Genomic DNA, 23,100 nt, shown 5'->3' with positions numbered 1-23,100 from the left:
TTACAAAATACACAATTGGTAATATAACTATTATAATCGCACATTGTAAAAGTATATGAAGTATTCATATGATATAGATCTGCGGATTTTTAAATTTATTCGCTTACATTAAATATTCATTAAAAACTATTTTTGAAGCTGTCTGACTTTTTAACAAATATCAGCCTATGTTATCACAATAATTTGGTTTGCTTCGGATTAGAGCAGTGGTGTCAATTGGCAATGAAAATCTATTTTTCCATCACATGTACAACGAAAAAGTATGTTATTGCATACTTTATCCTACTTTTGAATATCACGGGATTAAAGTGTAATGATGATAAAAATGTATACAATTTTTTCTCTTACAATGCACATGTAGTTTTAATGCAATTTTACATAATTTTTTTCATTAACACCAGGGATATTAACGATTTTTAATAGATTGAAATTGGTGGCTAACTAACTAACTAAACTAAAACCGAGAAACCGTAGCTATTTAAATTAGCATTCAAATTATTAACCGATTCGTAAACTGTAAATAACGGTTAATTTTGATTTAGTCAAGCAATAAATTAAACTATGATGTTAAGGTGTAATCATCGTTGTAAAAAATATTTTTAATTTCAATTTTAAAATTGACATTATTAAATAGATATTTTTTAAAATTGAAGAATTTTTGTTTATATATAAAAGCATTTTTTTACATTTTCAAATCTATCTGTTTTTGTGAACCAGAGTCGGTATTTCAAAACCGAACCATAAAAAAAAATCTCGGAACTGAGATTTTGCTCATTTTGAAACACGGATAACCGAAAACCTAACTGAAACCGATATTCACTTCGGGTTAATACTCTGATTATTATAAAATTTACTTTCTTTGCATGTTCAATTAAAAATAACAAGACTGCAAAACAGCAAAATTTTGGTTCGGCTTGGAGGCTCGAACCATAGAGGAAGACTTAGGTTCGGTTCGCAGCCTTGATTAAAAATAAATGTAAATCTTTAAAAATAACAAACAATACTAGGCAAAGTGTCAATTATCAAAGTATCTGAGTATAGTTTTTAACTTCATTGTCTTACTGTAAAGATGAAAACAATCTATATCCTTTTCATAACATAATTTAAGTATTTATAGGATTTTCAATTCTTTAAGTAGACCTAAATAAATGTTGTATTAAATTTTAGATATGTTCCATTGCGTTTGGTGAATACTAAATAGAAATCGAAGTGCTACCGTATACGCCAGATCAGATAAGTTCTACAAATATAACTAGTATGTGGGCAGGCCTATCGACTAATTAGTTAATGCATGCCTAAATATTTGGGACTGCTGCTTTGTTCACAGACCTCATTGATTTATGCTCATATTTTGTTTTGGCTGGTTTATGTTTGGCTTTTTTGGTTTCGGTTATTGTTTGGGTTATGGTTAGCTGCGTGTCTGTTGAATTTTCTGGTGGAGTGAGTGGAGTGAGCATTTCCCAGATATTTTCAATATGCATATGTTTGCTTATCGCAGATGTTGATTAACTGATTTATATGACTAGGCTATTGCGAGTCATTTGTAATGCATTGATCACCACATTTGGGAAAGGGACAGAGAGTCTTGTCCGTTCATAACTAACAGACTACAGTTTAGCTAATGTTACAGGCAACACATTTTTAGTTTAGGTTAATTGTGAAGGCAATAACAATAGTTTGACCGAATTAAATGAATCATATTGTCATTATATAGCAATTAGGGGCGTGGTCAGTTGGTAGAATTGTCACATGTTTATTTAAATGCAATTAACCAAAAAAAAGAAACCAGAGGGAAAAACCCAAAGGCTGCACGGAACTCGTGTGATGCTGCAACATTCGTGTAATATTTGATCAGTAGAATATGGCGGCGATATCATATAATTGTTGTGCTTGGCTGCATTTAACGTGCATTTAATTGCAGCTCAATTACACACACTTGTGGCCAAAGATACACTCACAGTGATAAGCATGCAATCGCATTGGCATTCATATTTGTTCTTTTCTTTATTATTATATAAAAATAGATGCTTGATGAGCCTTGCATGTGCCTGACTGATTCCTCTAGCCCTTGGCATGCAAAAAATTATATTGAAATAGATTTGTAGCACAAGGTGCAGCAGCGGAAGCGGATGTCAGGTGACAATTAATGCGCAGTGATACGTTGCTCACACACAACAATGTGCCAGGCAGCCGCGAATCAGCTGTAATCAAAATTTGCCTAGCTGGATGTCGCTTTATGGCCAACAGACACGCGCTGGCCATTAATTAGCGCTAGGGCCGTAAACCCAGTCGGTAGTCTAGTTTTTAAGTGGTCATAATCTGAACATAAGTAAAGGTACTTACTTATGCATGAGAATGTCTTTCAAATGTTGTGCGCTTTATGACTTGCCGACGCACTCGTAAAAACAAAAGACTCAGGCAACAAACTTTCGTACTTTGATGTTGTTCCTGGTGTTGCTGGTGTCGTACACTCGCGTACCAATAAATTAACATGCCATTTCACGCCTCAATACAAGCAACTGTGCGTCCAGCTCATAATTCATGCGCTCAATAACAACAAATGCTGCATAACAAATGACCATCTGAGGCAAAGACGTTAGAACACCGTCGCAGACATGGCCACAATCGAGGGGAGCAGTGCGGAGTGTGGCTGCACGTTTTGTATTGAAGACGCATCGAAATTTAAAGAGCAATTCATAAGCATAAATGGGCATTTATAAAGACATTGCCATACAATTGACTTTGGTTCTTCCAGTGCGAGTTCGGGCTCGATATCGATTTCGATTTTTGTCCAATCATCTGGTGGCAATTAATCAATCTCTGCCGTCAGTTACCGTTCCACAATCTCACTCACAATTAGAAGCACTCGCTGGTTTTTTCATTATTACTCATATTTGTGTTTTTTTTTCATAAATTATTTTATTTATTTTTTTGTTGTTTGTTTTTGTTTGTTTGTTTTTTTTTTTTTTTTAGATTTTTCGTATATATTTTCTGGTGATTGCCTTTAAATTTAAATAAACGTATGTTTTATATATATTCAACTATCAATATGGCCAATTACAATACATTAATTATCGCATATGCTTACAACATACTTGTAGTACATACATACAAACATGTGTCTGTGTAATTCTATAGGTAAGTATACATATACATATTACTTTTATTTGTTTAAACCTCACACATAAATTAAGTTAAACACTAAATTTTAATTATATTTACACAGAACTTAAGCGGTTATTCAAGTTTTATAAATACTTTTTGCTAAAATTATACAAAAATTGCTAACAAATGTTTCATTTTTTTCTCTTCTTTTAATTGTATGTTACAAATTGCCTTTAACATTGAATTGATTTAAACGTACTTTTTGTTTATTTATTAGACTTCGGCATAAACATTGAAAATACACGTGTATACTATTTATATACAAGTGTATATATATATATACGTATGTGTGATGTTAAAAATACATAAAATGCGGCCCATTTGACTTTCTTTTGCTTATGTATTTTTTTGCTTCAATATGTACTTTTTTTGTTATTAAATTTATTTTACAATTATTAAATTGTTTAAATTTATGTTTATGTTTATCACGTCTGTTTGTTTAATGTCTAATAATTTAACTAATTTACAGTTTAAAGTATTTTGCAATTTTCAATTGCATTGCGAAATAGGACAAACATTTTGCAGTTACTTTTTACAAAACAGTTTTTAGATTAAGATTGTTTATTTGTTTTGGACGTGCATTTTATTAGTTAATATTTATGCTTAGTTATTGTTAGTTTCTGTGTGCTTGTTGTTGTTGTTGTTGTTGTTAATGCTGCTCTTGTTTTCATCAGATATACATACATATATACAATATTAATATTTATGAAATTCCGTTTGTCGGGCTTTTGCTTTTATATATTTATTTGCTTTTTGTGTTGGGTTTTATTTTTAGTTTTTTATGGCAGTTCATAAAGCACAATTAAATACGCCGAATTTGCGTCGTGAAATTAAATTAATTAAGCAAAAAAAAGAATAAAAATAAAACAGAAAATTCATACACACAATTACACACAATCACTCAAATACACACACTCGTACTCACACACATACACAAGAGCAATAAAAATAATATGTGCGGCCCTTTAATTAATTTTAATGGGCTTTTGTTTTAGCTGCTGGCCAACGACGAAAACTTAAATAATTAAAAATTGCACGCAATGTTTACAATTAGGAATAGCCAGCACTTGAACCACGCCCGCAATCGCCGTCGCCCCCTGAAGACACTCAACAAGGCAGATCAGTTGTCTCCGTGTCCGTGTCCTTGTCTTTGTGTTTGTCCTCAGTTGGAAGCGTCTCAGCTGTCGTCTTAGCTGACTGCCGATTGTGGCCCATGGTTGATGGCTGCGAAGGGAGTCCTCAGTTTGGCATTGTGTTTGGAAATCAAGTCAGATCAAGTCAGATATATAATATATGGTATATTAATCGGCGCTTCTCTAGCTGAACAAGTTGTTGTTCAAGTTGTTCCCGCTCCATCACGTGTAGTCCGTACGCCAAGTGCCCTATAGAAACAAAGAAACAAAGAGAGAGAGAGACAGGATTGGTTAGTAAACAAAGTTCTCTTATACACCAAAGATGCTCTTATATAAGTTGTACTCACCATTGAGCTAAGGCCCAAGTGATAGGGCTGTGAGTGGGGCACAACACCACCGCCCAGAGAGCCGGCAGTGGAGAAGCCACCCTGCAGTCCACCGGAGGCGCCCAATGCGCCCATGCCACCAGTATACCAGCTGCCATGCATATGCGCATGTGCCGGATGCAGACCACTGGAAAGGTGTCCATGTTGCGCTGGAATGACAAAGCAGATACGAGTACGAGTTTAGATGTGGTTCACAGCATGGCGGACACTTGTGTGTGGTGCTATGGTGCACTTGGTTGATGCTTACCCATGGATGCCGAGAAGCCGCCGCCAAAGCCCTTGGACGGATCGAGCGGCTTGAAGTCGCCCATGCCCAAATGGCCACCAATTGGCAGACAACCGCCGCCCAAGCCCTTTTTCTTCTTCGACTTGGAGCTGAGCTTGCGGTTACGCGTTTGTATGCCCTCCTTTTTCATGGTAAGTGGACGATTGACCTGCAATAAGGAACAAGAACAAGAAGTGGCAGCTGGTTAGTGGGTGTTGCAAGTACACTGATAAAAAAAATGTTCTAAATTCAAGCTTTTGGTCTCAAAATTAAGAATTTTTCTTTAAAGTATGCGTCTTGGTTTTAAGAAGATTTCAAATAAGACCAAGTTCTTAATATAAAAATAAATATTCATAAAATTTATGTCCAAAAATAAATAAAATTTAAAAAGTTTTTTCAATTTATAAATTTTTATTGTAGTTTTATTTTGTTAAATATACATTTTATTCTGGCTTGATTATTTTATAATTGTTATTTTTTTCTTTTTTGTATTAAGAACTTTGATTTTTAGATTAATATTCTTAGAATTAATAATATGGTTCTAAAATGGTCATATTTTAAGAACAAAATATTTAAGATAAATGTTCTTGATTTTAGAAGTAGCTCTTTTTTTCCTGTGTAGTGTTATTGTTATTGTAGAATGTATGTAAGTGCAGGGAAAATCAATAAACTGTGTCTGTGTCTGACGCTGCCCGGCGGCACACTAAAATGGGTCAAATTTATGCAAATTCATGGCGTTGCCAGAGTGCGCGGCGGGGGCAGCGCAGCCCTTGGCCGGAAATGCCGCTAACTGCACACGCTGTCTGTTGCAACGCACTGTGTGGCAGAGTGGCAGAATGGCAGAATGGCAGTCACTGGCGAACGGCAAACGGCAAACGGGAACCGGGAAGTGAAAATGAAGTATTACAAGCATTTCTACACGATCAGATAAGCGACATTTGCGAATGCGATTAGTTGCCGCTGATAGCAAACGACGCAGCACCAGGGCAACCTTTTTTTTTACACAATATATATAAGTATTTTTTTTTTTTGTAAGTCGCTCAGCTTTTGGCCATTGTTGAGACTGCTGCCTGCTGCCGCTTCATATGCAATTTCTTATCACTTGCGAACATCTAAGGGGCAACAACAATAACAACAGAAACAGCAAAAGCAACAACAACAGCAACAACAACGTGCCTCATTGCGCTACAATTACAATATTGAGTTACCCATTCGCCGAGGCTGCGCTGATGACAAAAGAAAGAAAAGTTACATTATATATATACCATATATATATATATATATAATATGTATATACTTAGGAGAGTGCAGCCCTCGACGTACCTGGGCGTGAATTACGACATTGTTGTGCCTTTTTTGTCCCAGTGCAAACACAGAAATAGAAATTGTTAAATTGCCGGCAATTGTGTGAGAGCCGAGAGTTTGTAAAGCGAGGGTTGATTGTGTAATGCCCCGAAAACAGCGGCAAACAAAAGCAAACAACAAATGTATCACTTACAGTGGCCAAACTGGCAAATTGAAATGAGAATGAGAATGGGAATAGGGATGGGGATGGGGATAGGGATAGGGATGCTGTTGGACGATCGGCATCGGCAACGGTAATTGATAGTCTCTGGTCTTTTGCCGCTCCCTAGCGTTTAGCACAAATTGTGGCAATTAGCAACTCGGCAGCTGCTGTTCAAAGCTTTAATTGATATGCAGCAGCAACACCAACAACAGCAACAGCAACAACAAGAGCGAAGCATTAGCGACTAAACAAAGCATAAAGTTGTTAATATGTGCTCAGGGTATCCAGGCCTTGCTCATTAAGAAATTCAAGAGAAACTCTGTCAGATTTTTATGCATAAAATCTTAATCGAGCGTGCAAAGCGTATGGGGCATGCAGCAAATGGGGGCAAGGGGAAGCCAACACGCGCCGCTGCAGCTGACTTGCAATTTGACAGGCTGCGAAGACAGCCACCGAGTGGGTGGGCTGCACATAGACACAGTTATAGAGAGAGACAGACAGAGGAACAGACAGACGGACGGACAGACGGACAGACAGACGGACAGACAGACGGACAGACGGACAGAAACAGTGCCTGCTGCCTGTTGTTGATAAATTGACTGAGACGGCGCCAGGCTGAGACTCTGGGCTCTGAGCACCGTTAGGTCAGCTTCAGTCCTATGTGACATATATCATTGTGACGCCACAGGATGCAAGTGCACAGCAGGAGCGGCTAATGAAAGGACAACAGGATGCCAGATACTTGCCACTCTCTCATTTGCTGTTAATGATCAGCGCACACTTTTCCAGTGAACTGGGTGAAGACGCGCGTAACGTTTCCCCCGATTTATCCCCACCACCATAAAGGGGGAACTAAATGCAGTCGGCATTTCCATAAAATGTGCCAATCACATGGCCAGATCGCTCACTAGAGAGGCCCACACACAGACAGCACGACAACAACCACAACGATGGCGGCCAAATGACAAACGAATTGAATTGAAATGAACTGCTAGCAATAGTCGTCTCTATAGCTAGTCGTATACCAACAGCTCCAAATGCTCCAATGCAATGCAATGCAATGCAATGCAAAAAGCGCGCTGATTGGCATCTTATCAAGATGGGACACTGTCCAATTGAAAGAAAATTTTTGCAAAATAAATTTCGCCGCTATGAATGCGCTTGCACATATGTGTGTGTGTGTGTGTGTGTTTCAGCTAATGGCCTACACACATACACACACACAGAGTAACCACCCAATGCGTCGTTGCGGCGGCGGCTTTTTTGGCGCATTGCTCATACGCCACGTTGCCGCTTTTAGTGTTTACAAGTTTACAAATCAGATTAGATATATGGAGCATACGATGCACATATCTTGGCTTGTGCTCACTTTGATATATTCTTCTCTCCTCTCTTCTCCTCAGTTGGCCACGCTCAATTAAAACATTTCGCCCGCCGATTGCCATCGAAATCGAATGCAGTTCCTTAATTGCAGCTGCCACAAAACCACAAAGTCAAACACAAGCAACGAAACCACAGCTTAATTAGTTTGAGTTTGAGGTTTATAAAGAGAGACACAGGTGGCCCATTATGTGGGGCCACTGACATGTAAATGTGCTAAAAGTTCAAGTGATTTTTCTCAAAAACTTTGCCACATTCAACAAACTCATTTAAAACTCACTTCGGGCATTACAAAAAAAAAAAGGAAAGAATTTCACACAAAAAGAAATGGTAGCACAGAAAATGCCCTATTTTACTGATATCAGTATTTTTTAGCAGCAAAATATCTAAGCTTTTTTATATAAATTAAAAGTTAAATAAATAAAAATTCACTTGATTAAAAAAAGAAATATTTAGGCAGTCAATGCATTTCAATACTATACTATATCTTTATAATACCCTCTCTAGTATTGTTGTTTGATTACAGGGTATACAAAGCACAGTCCCTGAGCACAAACGTTTATGTGCCGTCCTGTTGGCGTTGCTAATGAATATTTAATAAGCCAGAAGTTGGTCAAAACAACCCTCAAAATGGGGGGACTCCCTCAGGGCGCGAAAATGTTATTAAATCTAGTTTCCACATGGCTCGACATTGTCGTCATTGGCTGCATTTTGATGGAGGATTGAATCGAGGGGGGGGAGGCGATTCAGTGAGCCGTAGTCTATTACATAAATTACGCCAATTTCTCCGTTTGCCGTCGCTTTTTTTGCTCCTGCCGTTTGCCGTTTGCCGTCGCACGCGTTTGCCATAATAAAATCAAAGCTTATCGCATTTTCACAGCCAAACACCAGACGCTTATCTTGCAACAGCAGCAACAACAACAACAACTACTGCTACAACAACAAGTATCATGTTGGGCATCTTTAAATAATCATCAGCAATTCATCATCAGGGTTGCTATTGCTGCAACCTGCCACCCTCATTGGCTGTGCTTCTAACTGAAAGGGGAGATTGCGAGGAGGAAGGAGGAAGAGGGTGGGGGGGTAACTACACTTCATTTTTGTCACTTTTAATCTGTGTGTGTTTCCCGTGCGAAGCGTTCGACGGCTTCCGTTCAAACTGGGATCGCTCGAGTAGCTCGAGTCGTTGTTAAATGTTGCGTTAAATCGCTTAAGCGTTTAACGAGGGTTAAGAGCGTTCCGAAAATCCCAAATCGATGGCCCAAAGGAATAGGGTGAATCGATGGCATAAGTGTATAGACACGAACTTTAACTTTAGTTATTTGACTTTGTACTTACATTATGCAGCTTGTAGTATAATCCGCAGGCATTGCACACGGGCTCACCGCTAGCGTTGCGCCGCCAAAGGGTTGTGGTTGTGGTCTTGCAATTGGCGCAGGATGTGCCCGCCCGCTTGGCCGCGCTCTGCAGCGACTGTAGCGTCTGAAAGAAGAAACGGAAAACGGGAAAAATTGCGGGTTAGTTAGCTGGTTGATTCCACAGTGCAGTCATGTGGCAAGTTGAATAAAATTGATTATGTTAATGCCGCACGCCCACAAATATGTTGGGGCGCTAATTGAACGGTGCCAAAACTAACGCATGACGCAGTCACAGCGAAAGAAAGAGAAATACAAAGAGTGCAAAAAGAGAGGAAGAACACAAAGGTATGTGTATGAACTAGGGACTAACATGCCAGCAACTTGTGGCAAACAAAGTTGCTCGACACACCAGGCAACAACATTTTTTAAATGGCATGCGAGAGGCCAGCGTTGCAAAGACTCCAAGGCTCCACGTTTAACAGCAGCATCAATTCATTAAAATGACAATTTTTACAAAACTGCCCAAAAAGAACAGCAACAGCAACATAAGCCACAACAACAACAACAACAATAATAACAACAACAACAACTGGGGAGCATGTCTGCGCCACGCTTAAATTTCCACGAATTGGCTACAAGAAGCGTAGCCCAAACTCCAGACTTCAAGTCAAAACATTGTCTGCTGTGCCTCGTTTCAGGCACAAAACCAGATTCAGAATCAGAATCCGAATCAGAGTCTCAAGTTCTTTGGTTACACTCAGAGAAAAAAAATAACCGAAAAATATCAAGCACATTTGGTTGTGATATTTTATTTTTTGTTTGACAAAATAATACCATTTCGCTACGTAAATATACTGAATATGTTCCTGAATTATTCCTATTTGTTCGTAAAAAAAGACCAAACGGTTTGGAACATTTCATGAACTAGCGTATGAACTATGAAAAAACGGTTTTTTTGACTATGTTTGGGAACGATTTTCTAACGTTCGAGCGAATTTTTTTTAGTGTATCCTTGGGTCTCTGAGTTGCTGGCTGTAGCTTGTTCATGTTGCTCTTAGCACAACAGCAACAGCAAGAAAACAACAGCAACAACAACAATGTGAACACATTGCAACGAGGCCCTAAACTGGCGTTGATCATGTTTGACTTTGATTTTTAATTGTTGTTGTTGTTGTTGCTTTGGCTTTGGCTGTGGCTCACCTGTTCTGGTTTCTTGCCTTGCTGCATGCTGCACGCTGTAAGCTGGCATTAACATAAATCAGAGGTCAGAGTCTGCAGAGTTTGCATTTTACTTTTTTTTTGTTTTTTTTTTGGTGGCACTGTGTTGTGTTAACGAGCTTGTAACAATTTCACATACAGACAGCAAATCGAACTGAAAATGTGCGAGAATTTCAAAATTAATTTCAACGCCCACAAAATACAAACTGTGGTAATTATGTGGCTGCAACACAGGTGACAGGCCTAACTCTCTGATATAAATTAAGTTGTTAACACGACAAAGCAACAAAACTACTCCGCTTGGCATTTCAATTCCAATTCTTATTTTCACAGGACCAAATCTGGAATCCCTAACGAGGCCATTTTGTGTTTGGTGTTGTAGGTGCTAAATTACAACATGTTGCTTGTTGCCTGTTTGTTTGCCTGCTTGTTTATGGACAATTTAAGCAGCGCTGTTAACTGTTAACAGTGCCTCCAAATGTTGCACACAAATCATTGTCAGGCTACGGGGCGTGGGAAGAGGTGGACGCATTGACAGACTGTCAAACATTGACAGGGCGCAATTTAATTGATATGCAAAAAGCGCAAGCGCCAACAGTCAAGCAACAACAACTGCAAAATACACAAACAAGATGGCGCTTGCGATAAATTATATTATACAAAAGCAGAATACAATGAGAGCCATATGAGTATACATTATTCTCTATATATACATATGTATGTATAACTTGGGCCCATAAATTTTAATTTCTCAATGCGCTTAAGCATGACAAAAAGCGCCTTTTTTATTTTTCTATACCCTGTGCTTATGAAATATATTAAAAGGGTATCAAAAATAAATGGTATTTATATTTATTTTGAATAAAATTAAATTAATTAACTAAATAAATTCAAAAATATTTATATATTTTCATGCTCTTTGATAATAAAAACCACTAATTTCTTTATCAAAATCGTTGATCGATCTATAAAAAATACACAATTAAAAAAAAAATTGTTGTTTAATTTCCCCAGACTTTTATAATTATAGACTTGGTAATTTGTTTTATCATTTCAATATTAATAAAATAATTTTAGTTTTTAATATCACATATTTTCCATAATTTATTATAATTTTAGTCAACTGTTCTTAGTTGACATTAAATAAAATAAATGAATACAAATAAATTTTGTTTTATACATTCTCCTATTAGCTTATTAAAGCACAGCCTACAGGGTAACTTTAAGTCGATTAGTTTATTTAACTTGTATTTTTGTTGTTGCTTGTTGCCACCTTGCGTTGATTTATTAGACTTGCAACTGCGGCAGCTTGTCACAAAATGTCTGCAGCTTGCACAAAATGGCGACTGCCTGAATTTACAATATCTTTTTTTTTTCGTTTTTGAATTGTTCATAATATTTATGCAAATTTTGTTAGCGTTACACTAACAAAAGCAGCGCATTTAAATATTTAATTGAAATTAACAAAACAAACGCAAAAATTTCAAAATAAAGAAAGCAAAATGTGCCACGAAAATTGTATAAAGCAAATGAAAAGCGTCGCCGACAAAAGTAAATACTTATGTATATAGTACAGAGAAGTAGAGGAGGGAAGCTGAGAGGGGTGCAGGAGGGAGGGGTTGTGGAAGGGCGCTCTGCTGGGTCAGACAAGACATCTACAGTTCTATTTATTGCGCAGCTTTTGTGCGCCATGGATGGCAATGCCCTTTGCCATCTTAGATATCGCACCAAGATGTAGGAGCGCGGCGGAGGTGGAGTAGGAGCTGCAGAGGGGAAAGGGATAGCGAAAAGAGAGTGAGAGAGAGAGAGAGAGAGATACAGAGAGTTGGCTGGCAGCCGGTTGCCCAGCAAATGTTACGTTTATCTCAGTGTAACATCTTTTACTTGGGGGCAGGCAGTCAGTGTAGAAGTATGTGTATCTCGTATCTGTATGTAAGCTATGTATCTGTATCTGCATTTGTATCTGTTTATGTATCTCTTGCTCTGTACCTCTATGTGTGTGTGTGTGTGTGTGTGTGTGTGTTTGTTACACCACTGCTCACACAGCTCAGACATTTTATCAACTCATTTTTTTTTCTCTTTTTCTTTATCTGACAAAACATTCATTAAATTGTTCGCAGGCAGCGCAAAAAGTCGTTTGCCAACCCTCAGCTGTAAGCTGCCCGTTGGGGGTTGTTTTGGAGCAGTCCCCCAAACACACCCACACACACCCACACACACACACACTTACATATACATATACAAAGAGAAAAGATGGCAAATGATAGCGCCCAGATCTCAGGCAGCAGCGCAACGAAAATTTCTATATCTGATGCTGGCTTTGACTTGGGTAACTGTCAGTGGTTCGGGTGGCTTTTGGGTGGTTTCGGCTGCCTCAATGGCAACGTAACGAAATGAAATGAAAAGAGGAAAGCGCCAACAAAATGTCCGGGCCATAACAGTTACATTTAGACGAATGTGCGGCCTTATATACACACACACAAATACAAATATCTATATGTACGAGTCGCACTTTTTGTTGCTGCCTGTCGTGTTATTCATAAAAATAAATAAAAAAAGAGAGAATGAAAATAAATGCAAAAAAAAATGAGAGGAAAACTTGTGCGACTGTGAAATTTAATTTAAAAATTCAAATTTCGTTTGCGGCAGTTGAAAAAAAAAATGAACTAGGACTCTCATTCTTTTTTGCCATGTCCTGGCTCATTTCCTCTTCATGCGGATTCCAGCCACATGCTGTTCTTTGGGGCGTGGCAATGCAGGCTGTTGCGCTGGCCAAATAAGAAAAGAGAAATATACAATATAAATAAAAGCAAGTATGAATTGCGAAGGGTTGCACAACGCGACACGTTGATTGGGCTTCGTTTTCTATGCGGGCTGCCCCACAATTTGTTTAATTAAAACATCAGCTTGGCTCATTTGGAGGAGGCACGCACGAGACGAGAAAAAGCGAAAACTATTGCTAAAAATCACACCTGCTCCAAAGGTAGAAAATCAATAAAAATGTTATAGCAGCCAGGCAGCAACAACAACAAACGACAAGCCATTAATGTCGCTCATTAATGCTGCTCAATGAATTTTACGAGCCCTTTGGAGCTGTTATTTTGTGACTTCAAGTTGTCGCATGGAGAAACCTAAAAGGTTTTGGTCTTGTGCATTTTAAACAGCAGCAACAACAACTACAACAACAACAACAAAAACAACTCAAGGAGTGACAACTACATGGTCAGTTAAAGGCACAGACCTAGAACTAAATTTTCCCCCGATGCCATTTTGCTACTCCGATTTGTGAAGGCATGAAAATCGTCATTAATATTTGTCACTGGACATTGCAACTGCATATATAAATTATATAGAACCTGAACATAGCAAAGAGCGTCTAGGCCTGACCGGTTGGCCAGTTGGTTAGTTGGCTCGTTGGCCAGCTGCTCTTACCAAAATGAATGTGCGCTTAACACGCGCTTTTTGCCCGCCTTTTTGGTTGAGGGGGCTGCGTGCTTGGTCACATTTTCACATATTGTCTGACCAAATAAAAAGGGTTAGAAATGCAACCCTCTTGAGCTGTGCAAATTATGCCTTTGCATATTAATTAGGTTTCGGTTTAGGTTTTAGTTTAAGCTATAGGTTTTATTTTCTTACACTGATACAAAAAATGTTCTAAAATCAAGATGTTGGTCTAAAAACTAAAAATTTTGGTTTAAGAAAACACATGTTGGTTTTAAGAACATTTTAAATAAGAGCGAGCTCTAATTATAAGAATATCATAAGAAATAATAGTCAAGGAATACAAAATATTTTAAAAAGGTCTTTAAATTTTTTATTTAATTTTGTTATGTTATATTTTGATATATATATATTTTATTCTGGCTTGTTAATTTTATAAATGTTAGTTTACTGTGTGTTTTTTTTTGTAACGAGTGGGACTCGAACCGGCGTCTTATTTCTCTCAACTGCAGCAGCGACTCTAAACAGAGTGCCACGGGTCAACTACTTGTATTATAAGAAATAGTGCATTTTAATACTTTCCTAACAAATTACAATTTATATTCTTGTATTAAGAACTTTGATTTTTTAGATTAATATTCTTTGTATTAGTAAAATGGTCTTATTTTAAGAAGATGAATGTTCTTGATTTTAGAAGTTGGTCTTTTTTTTCGGTGTACTCGTACTCGTAAAGCACCTCTAGCCTGTCTTCTCCATAGGGATATTAACAAGCAGGACGCGGCCTTAATCATCTGCAACCCGCGCACAGACTCCTTTCTCACTCTCTCTATCCCTCACTCTCTCTCTCTCTCTCTCTCTTTATTACTGTGAGAGCCTGTTTCATTATATTATTGGCACGCCCAGTTTGCGGCTGCGGCTGCGCTTCATATCGTTAATTTTTAATTGATCTGCGACGAGGCACAAAGTTGCAGTCGACATTGACTTTGTCTGGGGTTCAGTTTCAGTTCAGGTTCGTCAGCTTGTGCCCCAAAGCGGACAGCAGGAGACTGAAGACAGGCGACAGGAGACAGAAGACAGTGGACTGAAGACAGCAATCCCGTTTGCTGTCTTGCTGCTCAAGTGCATTTTAATGGCATTAGGCTGCCCACTTGATGAAATGAGCTTCGCTCTTAACAAGATCCTAGCGCCCCAACATCAAAATATATAAAACATAAGCAGCAGCAGCATAAACATAAGGTTCTGGCCTCTGGCCGTAACTCCAAAATGGGTAACTTAATGCGTTCGATTGCGTATACGCCCCGTTTGCAGAACGTGCATTGAACTTTTACTTTGACTCAGTTGTGTTGATGTTGTTAATGTTGTTATTGTTATTGCTGTTGCTGTTGCCTTTGCTTTAGTTTTGATTCGAATTTTTGTTGTTGTGCTCTTGTTGTTTTTGTGTTTTATCGATCGCTTTAACTTTGACTTTGACTTTCATTTGGCGCGCATTTTTGGTAACTTGATTTATACGCTCAGCGTCTGCGCTGTGCATTTAATTTTTAGCGTCACTGCCTCCAGAATTGTTACCCAGTTTCTGGTTGTTGTTGTTATTGTTGTTAGGTCTGTTTTTAATTCCCACGCCAAAAGGGCTAAGTTGAGCAGCCAACTCAATTCAAAGCAGTTTACTTCAGTCCGTCTATCGCACATATGGCGTGCAGCTTGGCCAAAATGTGTTAATTAGAATTTGTATCTTTTCGTTGCTTACTCAGTTTTTTCTTTGTGATAAGGGAGCAAAATCTGTAAAGTCAGCGTCTGTCAATAATTTGTTGCCAGTTTCTATTTGTTATTGATGATTTTGGTGCTTAAAGCTCATCTACTTAATCTCAGTTGGTGATGTTGTTGTTGGGACCGCACAGTGGGACATTTGTAATTCCAACACATAGACACACATAGAGCTTGACTGTCTAAGGCACAACGACTCTCTAATACCCTGCTTCTGAAAATTTTAATTTGTTTTTATTTTTTTTATCTATATATTGAAATTGTTTTTGATTTGCTAAACGTCTTAATGTCGTTAACAATTTAATTTATCATAGCCAATAAATCGATTTGACATAACAACTTAAATTTATTTCATTGCCGATAAGTTTTTATGCTTAGCTTAAAACCTTGTTGGCCATGTTAGAGTATTTGAAATTGCAAAATTAAATGGATTTATTTAATAGCCGTTAAATAGCGCCTAATGTGAATTTGTTGTTGCTGTTGCCGGCGTTGAAATACGCCTTTGATTAATAATTAATTAAGCAGCTTTGGAGGCACTTAAATAATACATTTATAAATGATTGTGTCAAGTGTTGATGGGTTTATTGTTACAGCAAGCTCGGCAACAGCAACAGCAACAACAACAGCAATCTGTAAATGGCAAATGCAAGTTGTTATTGTTGTTGCTGCTGCGCATTTGCTGCATGCAAATGACATAAGGCAAAGTAATAAGCATAAAAATAAACAATTTTGCAGCGCTTAACAACAAAATATATACGAATGCATTGCCAGAACAAACAACAACAACAACAACATGAAACGTTTTGTTCAATTTATTGTGTGAAAATTCGCATAAATTAAAAAGCAAAAACAAAAACAAAACAAAACCGACTGCGGCATAAATATTATGCAAAATGCAAGAAACGCCCTCCTCCTCTCCCTCCTCCAACGCTTGACTAACACATGCCGCTTGTATTCATATATATTTATATAAGTCACGATTGCGTTGTTGTTGCGGTTGTTCTCGGTATTGTTGTTGTTGCTGAGATGCGCCAGCAGTTGGCGTTGTTTAGTGACCTTAACAGCTGTGTTCCTAAGCAGTTAACATGCATTTGCAATTAGCCATAGCCAGAGTCATAGCCTTAAGAACAAGTTGAAATGTGACAAATCCATTGGAAGGTTGCACCATGGGCTTGGCCTGGACTTGCCACACAGAGCCTGTGGCAGCGAGTGGCGCACAACTTTTTGGCCTTATAATTAAATGCAATTATTCAAACACGGCCAGCGGCCACTCGACACAGCCCCAAAAATACAAACAACAATGAGAATATCAGCAGCAACAACAACTGCAAACATATGTAAGCGAAGGCGACTGAGTTGATGTTGTTCTTTGTTGTTGCATTGGCTTGCAGGCTAAAATACATAAATTAAAAATTTTGCATTGTTCTGTTTCAGCAGCAACAACAACAACCACAAAGTATTTCTGTGCTGCTCAAAGTTACGACTTGTTGACTGTTTTCATACAATTCGGAAATTTAATTAAAGGCGGCAGAGCAGACAATGAGATGCGCAGTCGCTGGCGCAATCGGGGCAGGTGCAGTTGCCAGTTGCCAGTTGCTTGTTGCCAGTTGGCAGTGGGCAACGTATGCAAAACTTCATGATACAGTCGCTGACCCTCAGCAAAATCAATACAATTGCCACCCAGCACGAGCAGCACAAGTTGAATTGAAAAAGCAAAATCGAGACTTGAGTCAATTTCAATGCCAGCGCCCCAAAACAATTGAATTGCATTTCAGCCACAGGCGATGCAATGCGATGCGGCCCTTCAATAAGGACATTGATGTGCTGCATCCTGTTTGGGCAACGTGCAACGTGCAGCATGCAACACAGACTACGACCATAAGTCAACGCAGTCGCACATAAATTTTAATTTGTTGCATATTTTGTCAACGAGAAATCAACAAACACTTCAACAGAGTATCCTCCCCCTTACCCCACCCCCCCTCTCTCTCTCTTTCTCTCTCGCACACGACACACCACACACAACAGTCCAACAAGCAACAACAACAAGAAGCAGCAGAGTCGCCTCCAGCTGTGAATTTCTTGGGAATTCCCTGGCATTGCTCAGTCGACGACGTCAGTGTGTATACATATTTTGGTTCCAATAATGGTTTATTTATGTTAATGTTATGCAATCAAAATGCATACGATTTAAATGCCAATAAAAAATCAACGCTAAAACCTAAAAGACACAACACACAACACACAAAAACGCTGCAAACTGCATTTAACAGTTGTTTATTGTTGTTATAGATTCTTCTGCATGTTGTTTGTTGTTACTGTTGTGGGCTGTTATGTTTTTACGCATGTTTAATGGACTAATTTTGTATAAGCAAGCATACACAGTTGCTTTCTCTTTCACACGCAATGACAGCGTGTGAGTTCGTTGCCTAAGTCTTTCGTTTTGGAGCTGGTTTCAGCTTGTTGATGCTCCTACTCTCGTTGTTGTTGTTGTAGTTGGCGCCAGGGGCAGCCGCTAAGAGACCTTCGGACAGACAGCGTTACATATATTTTCATAGTTTGTTGCTGTTGATGCGCGCGCCCGATAAAAACCGATAATGTGCCTCAACGCAAACGAAGATGTAGATGGTAGATGAAGAGAGAATGATGTGAGGGGGGCAGAACAGAAGGGGTTGGGGTAGGCAGGCAGTCAGAGCCATCTCCATAACCCACACAAACAACTGTGACTGCTGCTGCCTGATTATGTTTTTAGTGCGTTAAGTGATAATGATGATGCGCCTTGATTGTTATCAGCCAAAGCGTTTACTCAGCTCCAATCAAGACGCCAGCTAGTCAGAAAAATGATAATTAAATACATGTGTATAGATATACAAATGCATATCTGTATCTGTAGTTGTATGTGCTGGTTTATTCCTGGAATTATTATGACATTTGAGAACTTTCACGCTGGCTTTTATGGCTTTTGGCGACAGCAACGTGTGCAGAGATTGATGCGCCAACAAATTCCCAAGAATACAGTATATAAATTTATTGATCAATTTGTGGCAATGTGTGGAAGCTGCACACAGCGGGTGAGTTACATATATATGTACATACATATACAAAAGAGAATGTGTGTATTGGGTACTTACCAGTCTTCGCTTTGGCTTGATCAGTGGTCGATTCTGTCCATTCATTTTGTAGTAAAGGCCACAGGCGTTGCACAAATAATGTCCAGTTCCATCGCGTCGCCACAGTGGTGTTGATGTGGCACCACAGTTTACGCATTCTCGACCCTCTGAAAGTCAAATTAAAATAAATGATTAGAAATAACAATAATACAACTAATTTGTGGCTTAAATTCAGTTTTTATTAGCTTAAACTTAAGCTTAGTCCAAGTGCAGGCGACAACAACAATGGCGCAGCCTTGTTAAACAATAGCAACAATAGGAACAACAATAACAAGCTGCGGCACACTTTTTTTCAGCTGTTTCTCAGTTAGTAGTTTGTTTTTGTGTTTCTCGTTATACCCGTTACTTAAAAAATAAGTAAAGGGGTATATTGTGTTCGTTGAAATGTATGTAACTGGGAGAGGGAGTCATCTTTGACCCTATAAATTATATATATATACTTGATCAGCCTCAACAGCCGAGTCGATATAGCCATGTCCGTCTGTCCGTCTGTCCGTATGTCTGTCTGTCAGTCTGTGTGAGCGCCTAGATCTCAGAGACAATAGGAGGTAGAGCCACCAAATTTGGCACATAGACTTATCAAAACCCTAAGCAAATTTAGAATGTTTACAGTTTTGAAACGACCGCTTCCGACCCGTAAATGGAAAAAACCACCACACCCACAGTTTTTAAGAAATTATCTATAATATAATTATCTATCATCCGACTTAATCGCAGCAAGATCGGTTAAACAGAACGACGAAAATATCTGTTTAAATATTTAAAGCAATTCAATCTCCTGAAAGTATTTAACGGGTATTCCTATAGTCGACTATTCCTATAATTTCCGACTAGTTTTTTCTTTCGTTTTGTTGTTGCAGGCAGAAAACGCATGGAAGCGGAAATGATGGATTCGCTGGGACTGCGACTGGAACTGAAACTGGGACTGAAACTGGGGCTGCAGCGTCAGCCTCGATGATGACGACGCTGACTCTACACATTTTAATTAAGCAGCGCTGCGACGTCGGCGGTTCTAGTGACTGCAATCGCATTGCTTAACCCGCCCTGCCCCTCTCCACACCACACCACACCCCCACCACTGTCCCAACTCCTATCCATCCCTCTGCTAACTGTTTCGGTTTGCAGCGCCGCAAACGCAACTCATTTGAATAACTTTAGGCATAATTTGTAAGCGACTTGACTCCGGACTTGCTTGGCTTCCAAATGAAGTTGCAAATGTAACGCGTTATTAACGTTCGTGCCACAGTTGGCTTTTGGCTTTTGTGTCTTTGTTGTTTGTTTGGTAATTCGCTTCTTACATATATTCGTATACTCGTATTTGTATATTCTTCTGTTCATTTAATGACGCCACTAAATGGGCTTCATTATATCGTTTGTTTTCTCTCATTCTCGCTGCGCTGCTTGTTTTGAAATTGAAATTTAGTCATAAAAAATATACAAATATAAAGCGAACTCAACTGAAAGATTTAACGCTAGTTTTTGGCCCATTTTGCCCAGCATTTCCCTCTGGCATATTTCGGAATTATAATTAATTAAGGTTGCGCTTTACATGGCCACCTGAACATAACTTTTTATACAGTTTCTAAGTTGTTTTTTGTTTTTATTGAATATTAGCGGTCACACCCAGTGGGTTAACGGTGGGTTGGCAGTGGTGTTAGTGGCTCATTAAGTGCGTTGTCAACTCGTTGCCTGCCCAAATGCCATTAGGCGCATTTTGATGACAGAATTTCATTTTACTTATTTTTTTAATATTTTTTTTGGTTTGTTTTTAAGAGCTTCACGTGATTTGCTGCTGTTTCGAAACACAGCAGGACAATCACACGTGTCCAGCTCCTGTGCGTTTAACTGTCCTGTTGGCATGCCAAACATTTTGTTTTTGAGCTTTCAAAGAAATTAAATTAAACGTTCTGCGTGTTTCTTGAGCACCCACAACGGGTGGTGCATATTGTCCACACCACCGATAGCAACAACAACAACAACACCACCCGCTGTAACCCCGCGCACGCACTCGCCAGGGGCGCGTTAAATAAACAGTTCATTTGTTTTCATTTAATCGCAACTTTGCTTTGCTTTTTTTTTGTATTTATATATCTTTTTATAGCGCGCGTACTTGATATTCTTTTTTTTTTTAATTCTTTCTTGCTTTGCTTTTCTCTTTGTTGTGCGACTTTTTTAATTGCCGCACATTTGGCGCTGGGCGTTTTGGTTTGGTTTTCAACTTATTTTGGCTTTACAATGCCCGAAGCCAAATTGCCGCCAATCAAAATGGCAACACCCACTGAATAAAAATTGCATAAATTATTTGTCACTGAAATTGTTTATAGCTGGGTTTTTCAGCTTTGCCTTGTCATTTTTTCAAAAATGTTTGAACGAAGAGTGTCCATTTAATTGACAATTCTTGTTGCTATTTATATGTCTTGGATACTTAATTTTTGCAGTTTTCTAACGAGTTACAATTATCTGTATTTGATTCACTTAACAATTCTTCAGTTTCTTACTTATAGTGGATATTTTAGCTTCTCCTTCGATTTAACTGAGTTATTATAAATATATAATCACAGGTTATCAAGTAGCACAGTAGCCGTTGAGAGAAAAAAAAAATAATGCATTTATTGGTTGTTATAAAGCAGGGAAAAACAGAGGTTGAGTGTTGCTCTCAGTCGTATTAAGCCATAAAGTGTGGCTTTTGTGGTATTGTGTGAGTGTTTGCTCTTTTTTTTTGTTGTGTTTTGTTGCTTTTGTTCTAGCATAATTCCAATGAAGTTCGCTGTTGTTGTTGCTGTTGTTGCTGCTGCTCCAAGCAACTCGCCAGTTAATAAATCAAATGTGTTAATGATGTTTTTACCCTGTGTGCCCACTTTTGACAACAAAGGCAACAACACAAGAGACCAACAAGCAGACGAAGTGAACGACGATGGCGACAACTACTGCCCCTGACTGCTGAACTGAAGTATCCGTATAAAACCCACTACAAGTTGCTACAATATGTGGTTTACGGAATACACGGCGCACGCGTACAGTTTCTCTTTGCCTCTCTCTCTCACTCCTACATCTCTCTCTCTCCCTCTCTCACTTTGTGACTCTTTTGTTTTAGTACATTTTTATTGGATTTCTGAGGCTGCTGCTGAGATGTGGCTTAGGATCCTTTTCTTATTCTCTATCTTTGTTTCTCTTTCTGGGCCAAAACACCGTGTGTGTTTTATGGCCATTAAACATTTTGGCTTTTGTCGTTGACTCGTTGTTATTGTTTTTCAGCTTTGTTTTGATTTCAATTTGCTGTCTCCTCGGCCTAACCGTCTATCTGTCTATTTGTCTGTCCGTCTGTCCGTCTGTCTGTCTGTCCGCCTGTCGCCATCTCCATAGCTATGACAGTTTTTCACATTTTATTTATTTTCATTTTCATTTTCCACACAGCCCAACACGTAGCAGGTTGGCCAGTTCTCTTTTAACCTATGATTTAGTAGCATGTTATAACTGTTTCTCTTGTGGCATGGTCCAGCCACATCCAATGCCACAGCCACTGCCACATCCACATCCACATGGGCACAATCATCCACAGCATTGCGTTGTAATTTCTTGGAAATTTGTGCACACTTTGGTATTTCGTTTTCGTGTGCTCTTCTTAAGGTTTTTGGTTTGGGTTTTCGGTTTTGGTTTTGGTTTTACGGCCCGGGTCCGTGTGACATTGTCTGGAATTGGCCTGAACCCGAGACCCAGTCTCAGTCTCAGAATCAGCCTCAGAATCAGACTCTGAATCAGAATCAGAATCTGAGCGAGAACCTGAACCTGAACCTGTTTTTAGGGCCTGATTTGGCATTAAGGTCTTGGGTTTAAAGGTCTAACTAACTGTGGACGCTGCTTGATTTGACATTTGGCGTCAGTGGCCATAATTGTCTAGAATTTATGTGTTGTACCTTTTTAGAGAAAATTCCCTTTAATTTGTTAGTAGACGAGCAGTATAGTATGTGGGCAGAATGATCTTGAAGGGTCAACTGCAGTTTTAATTAGTTGTTGTGCCTGTTGCTCGGTTTGTTGTTGTGCTTTGTTGATATTAATAAATATTTCAAATGGTTAAATGTTACTTAGAGATACATATATAGATAGTTAGATACAAAATATGATAGTCAGATAGTTTGAGAGAGAGGGAGAAAGACGTTTACTGGTGAACAAGACAAAAGACACATGGATGTGTGAGTAAATTGTTGTTGTTGTTGATTTTGATATATATTTTTTTCTTTTGCTTTAATGAAAATGAAAATGCTTAAGAAACGAAATAGAAAAACCATAATAAATGCAATAAAAATGGAATTTTTACA

General features: G+C 38.6%; 1 protein-coding gene across 1 annotated transcript in view; it reads right to left on the bottom strand.

Moving 5' to 3' along the window:
- Positions 1–4,116: 4,116 nt before the first annotated feature.
- Positions 4,117–23,100, bottom strand: part of LOC117790465 (GATA-binding factor C) — a 39,550-nt gene continuing 20,566 nt past the window's right edge. Inside the window, exons 5-9 of the mRNA XM_034629920.1 lie at positions 18,746–18,891; positions 9,175–9,318; positions 4,932–5,118; positions 4,646–4,833; positions 4,117–4,547 (exon numbers count right to left, since the gene is read on the bottom strand). Of these exons, the coding sequence (XP_034485811.1) occupies positions 4,521–4,547; positions 4,646–4,833; positions 4,932–5,118; positions 9,175–9,318; positions 18,746–18,891 (692 nt within the window). The 3' untranslated portion in view covers positions 4,117–4,520. The remainder of the gene's footprint in view (positions 4,548–4,645; positions 4,834–4,931; positions 5,119–9,174; positions 9,319–18,745; positions 18,892–23,100) is intronic.

This window comes from Drosophila innubila (genome assembly GCF_004354385.1).
Source record: "Drosophila innubila isolate TH190305 chromosome 3R unlocalized genomic scaffold, UK_Dinn_1.0 2_E_3R, whole genome shotgun sequence".
NCBI classification, from domain to species: Eukaryota; Metazoa; Arthropoda; class Insecta; order Diptera; family Drosophilidae; genus Drosophila; species Drosophila innubila.
Note: the sequence above shows the minus strand (reverse complement) of the source record. Positions and strands in the feature narration are given on the sequence as shown.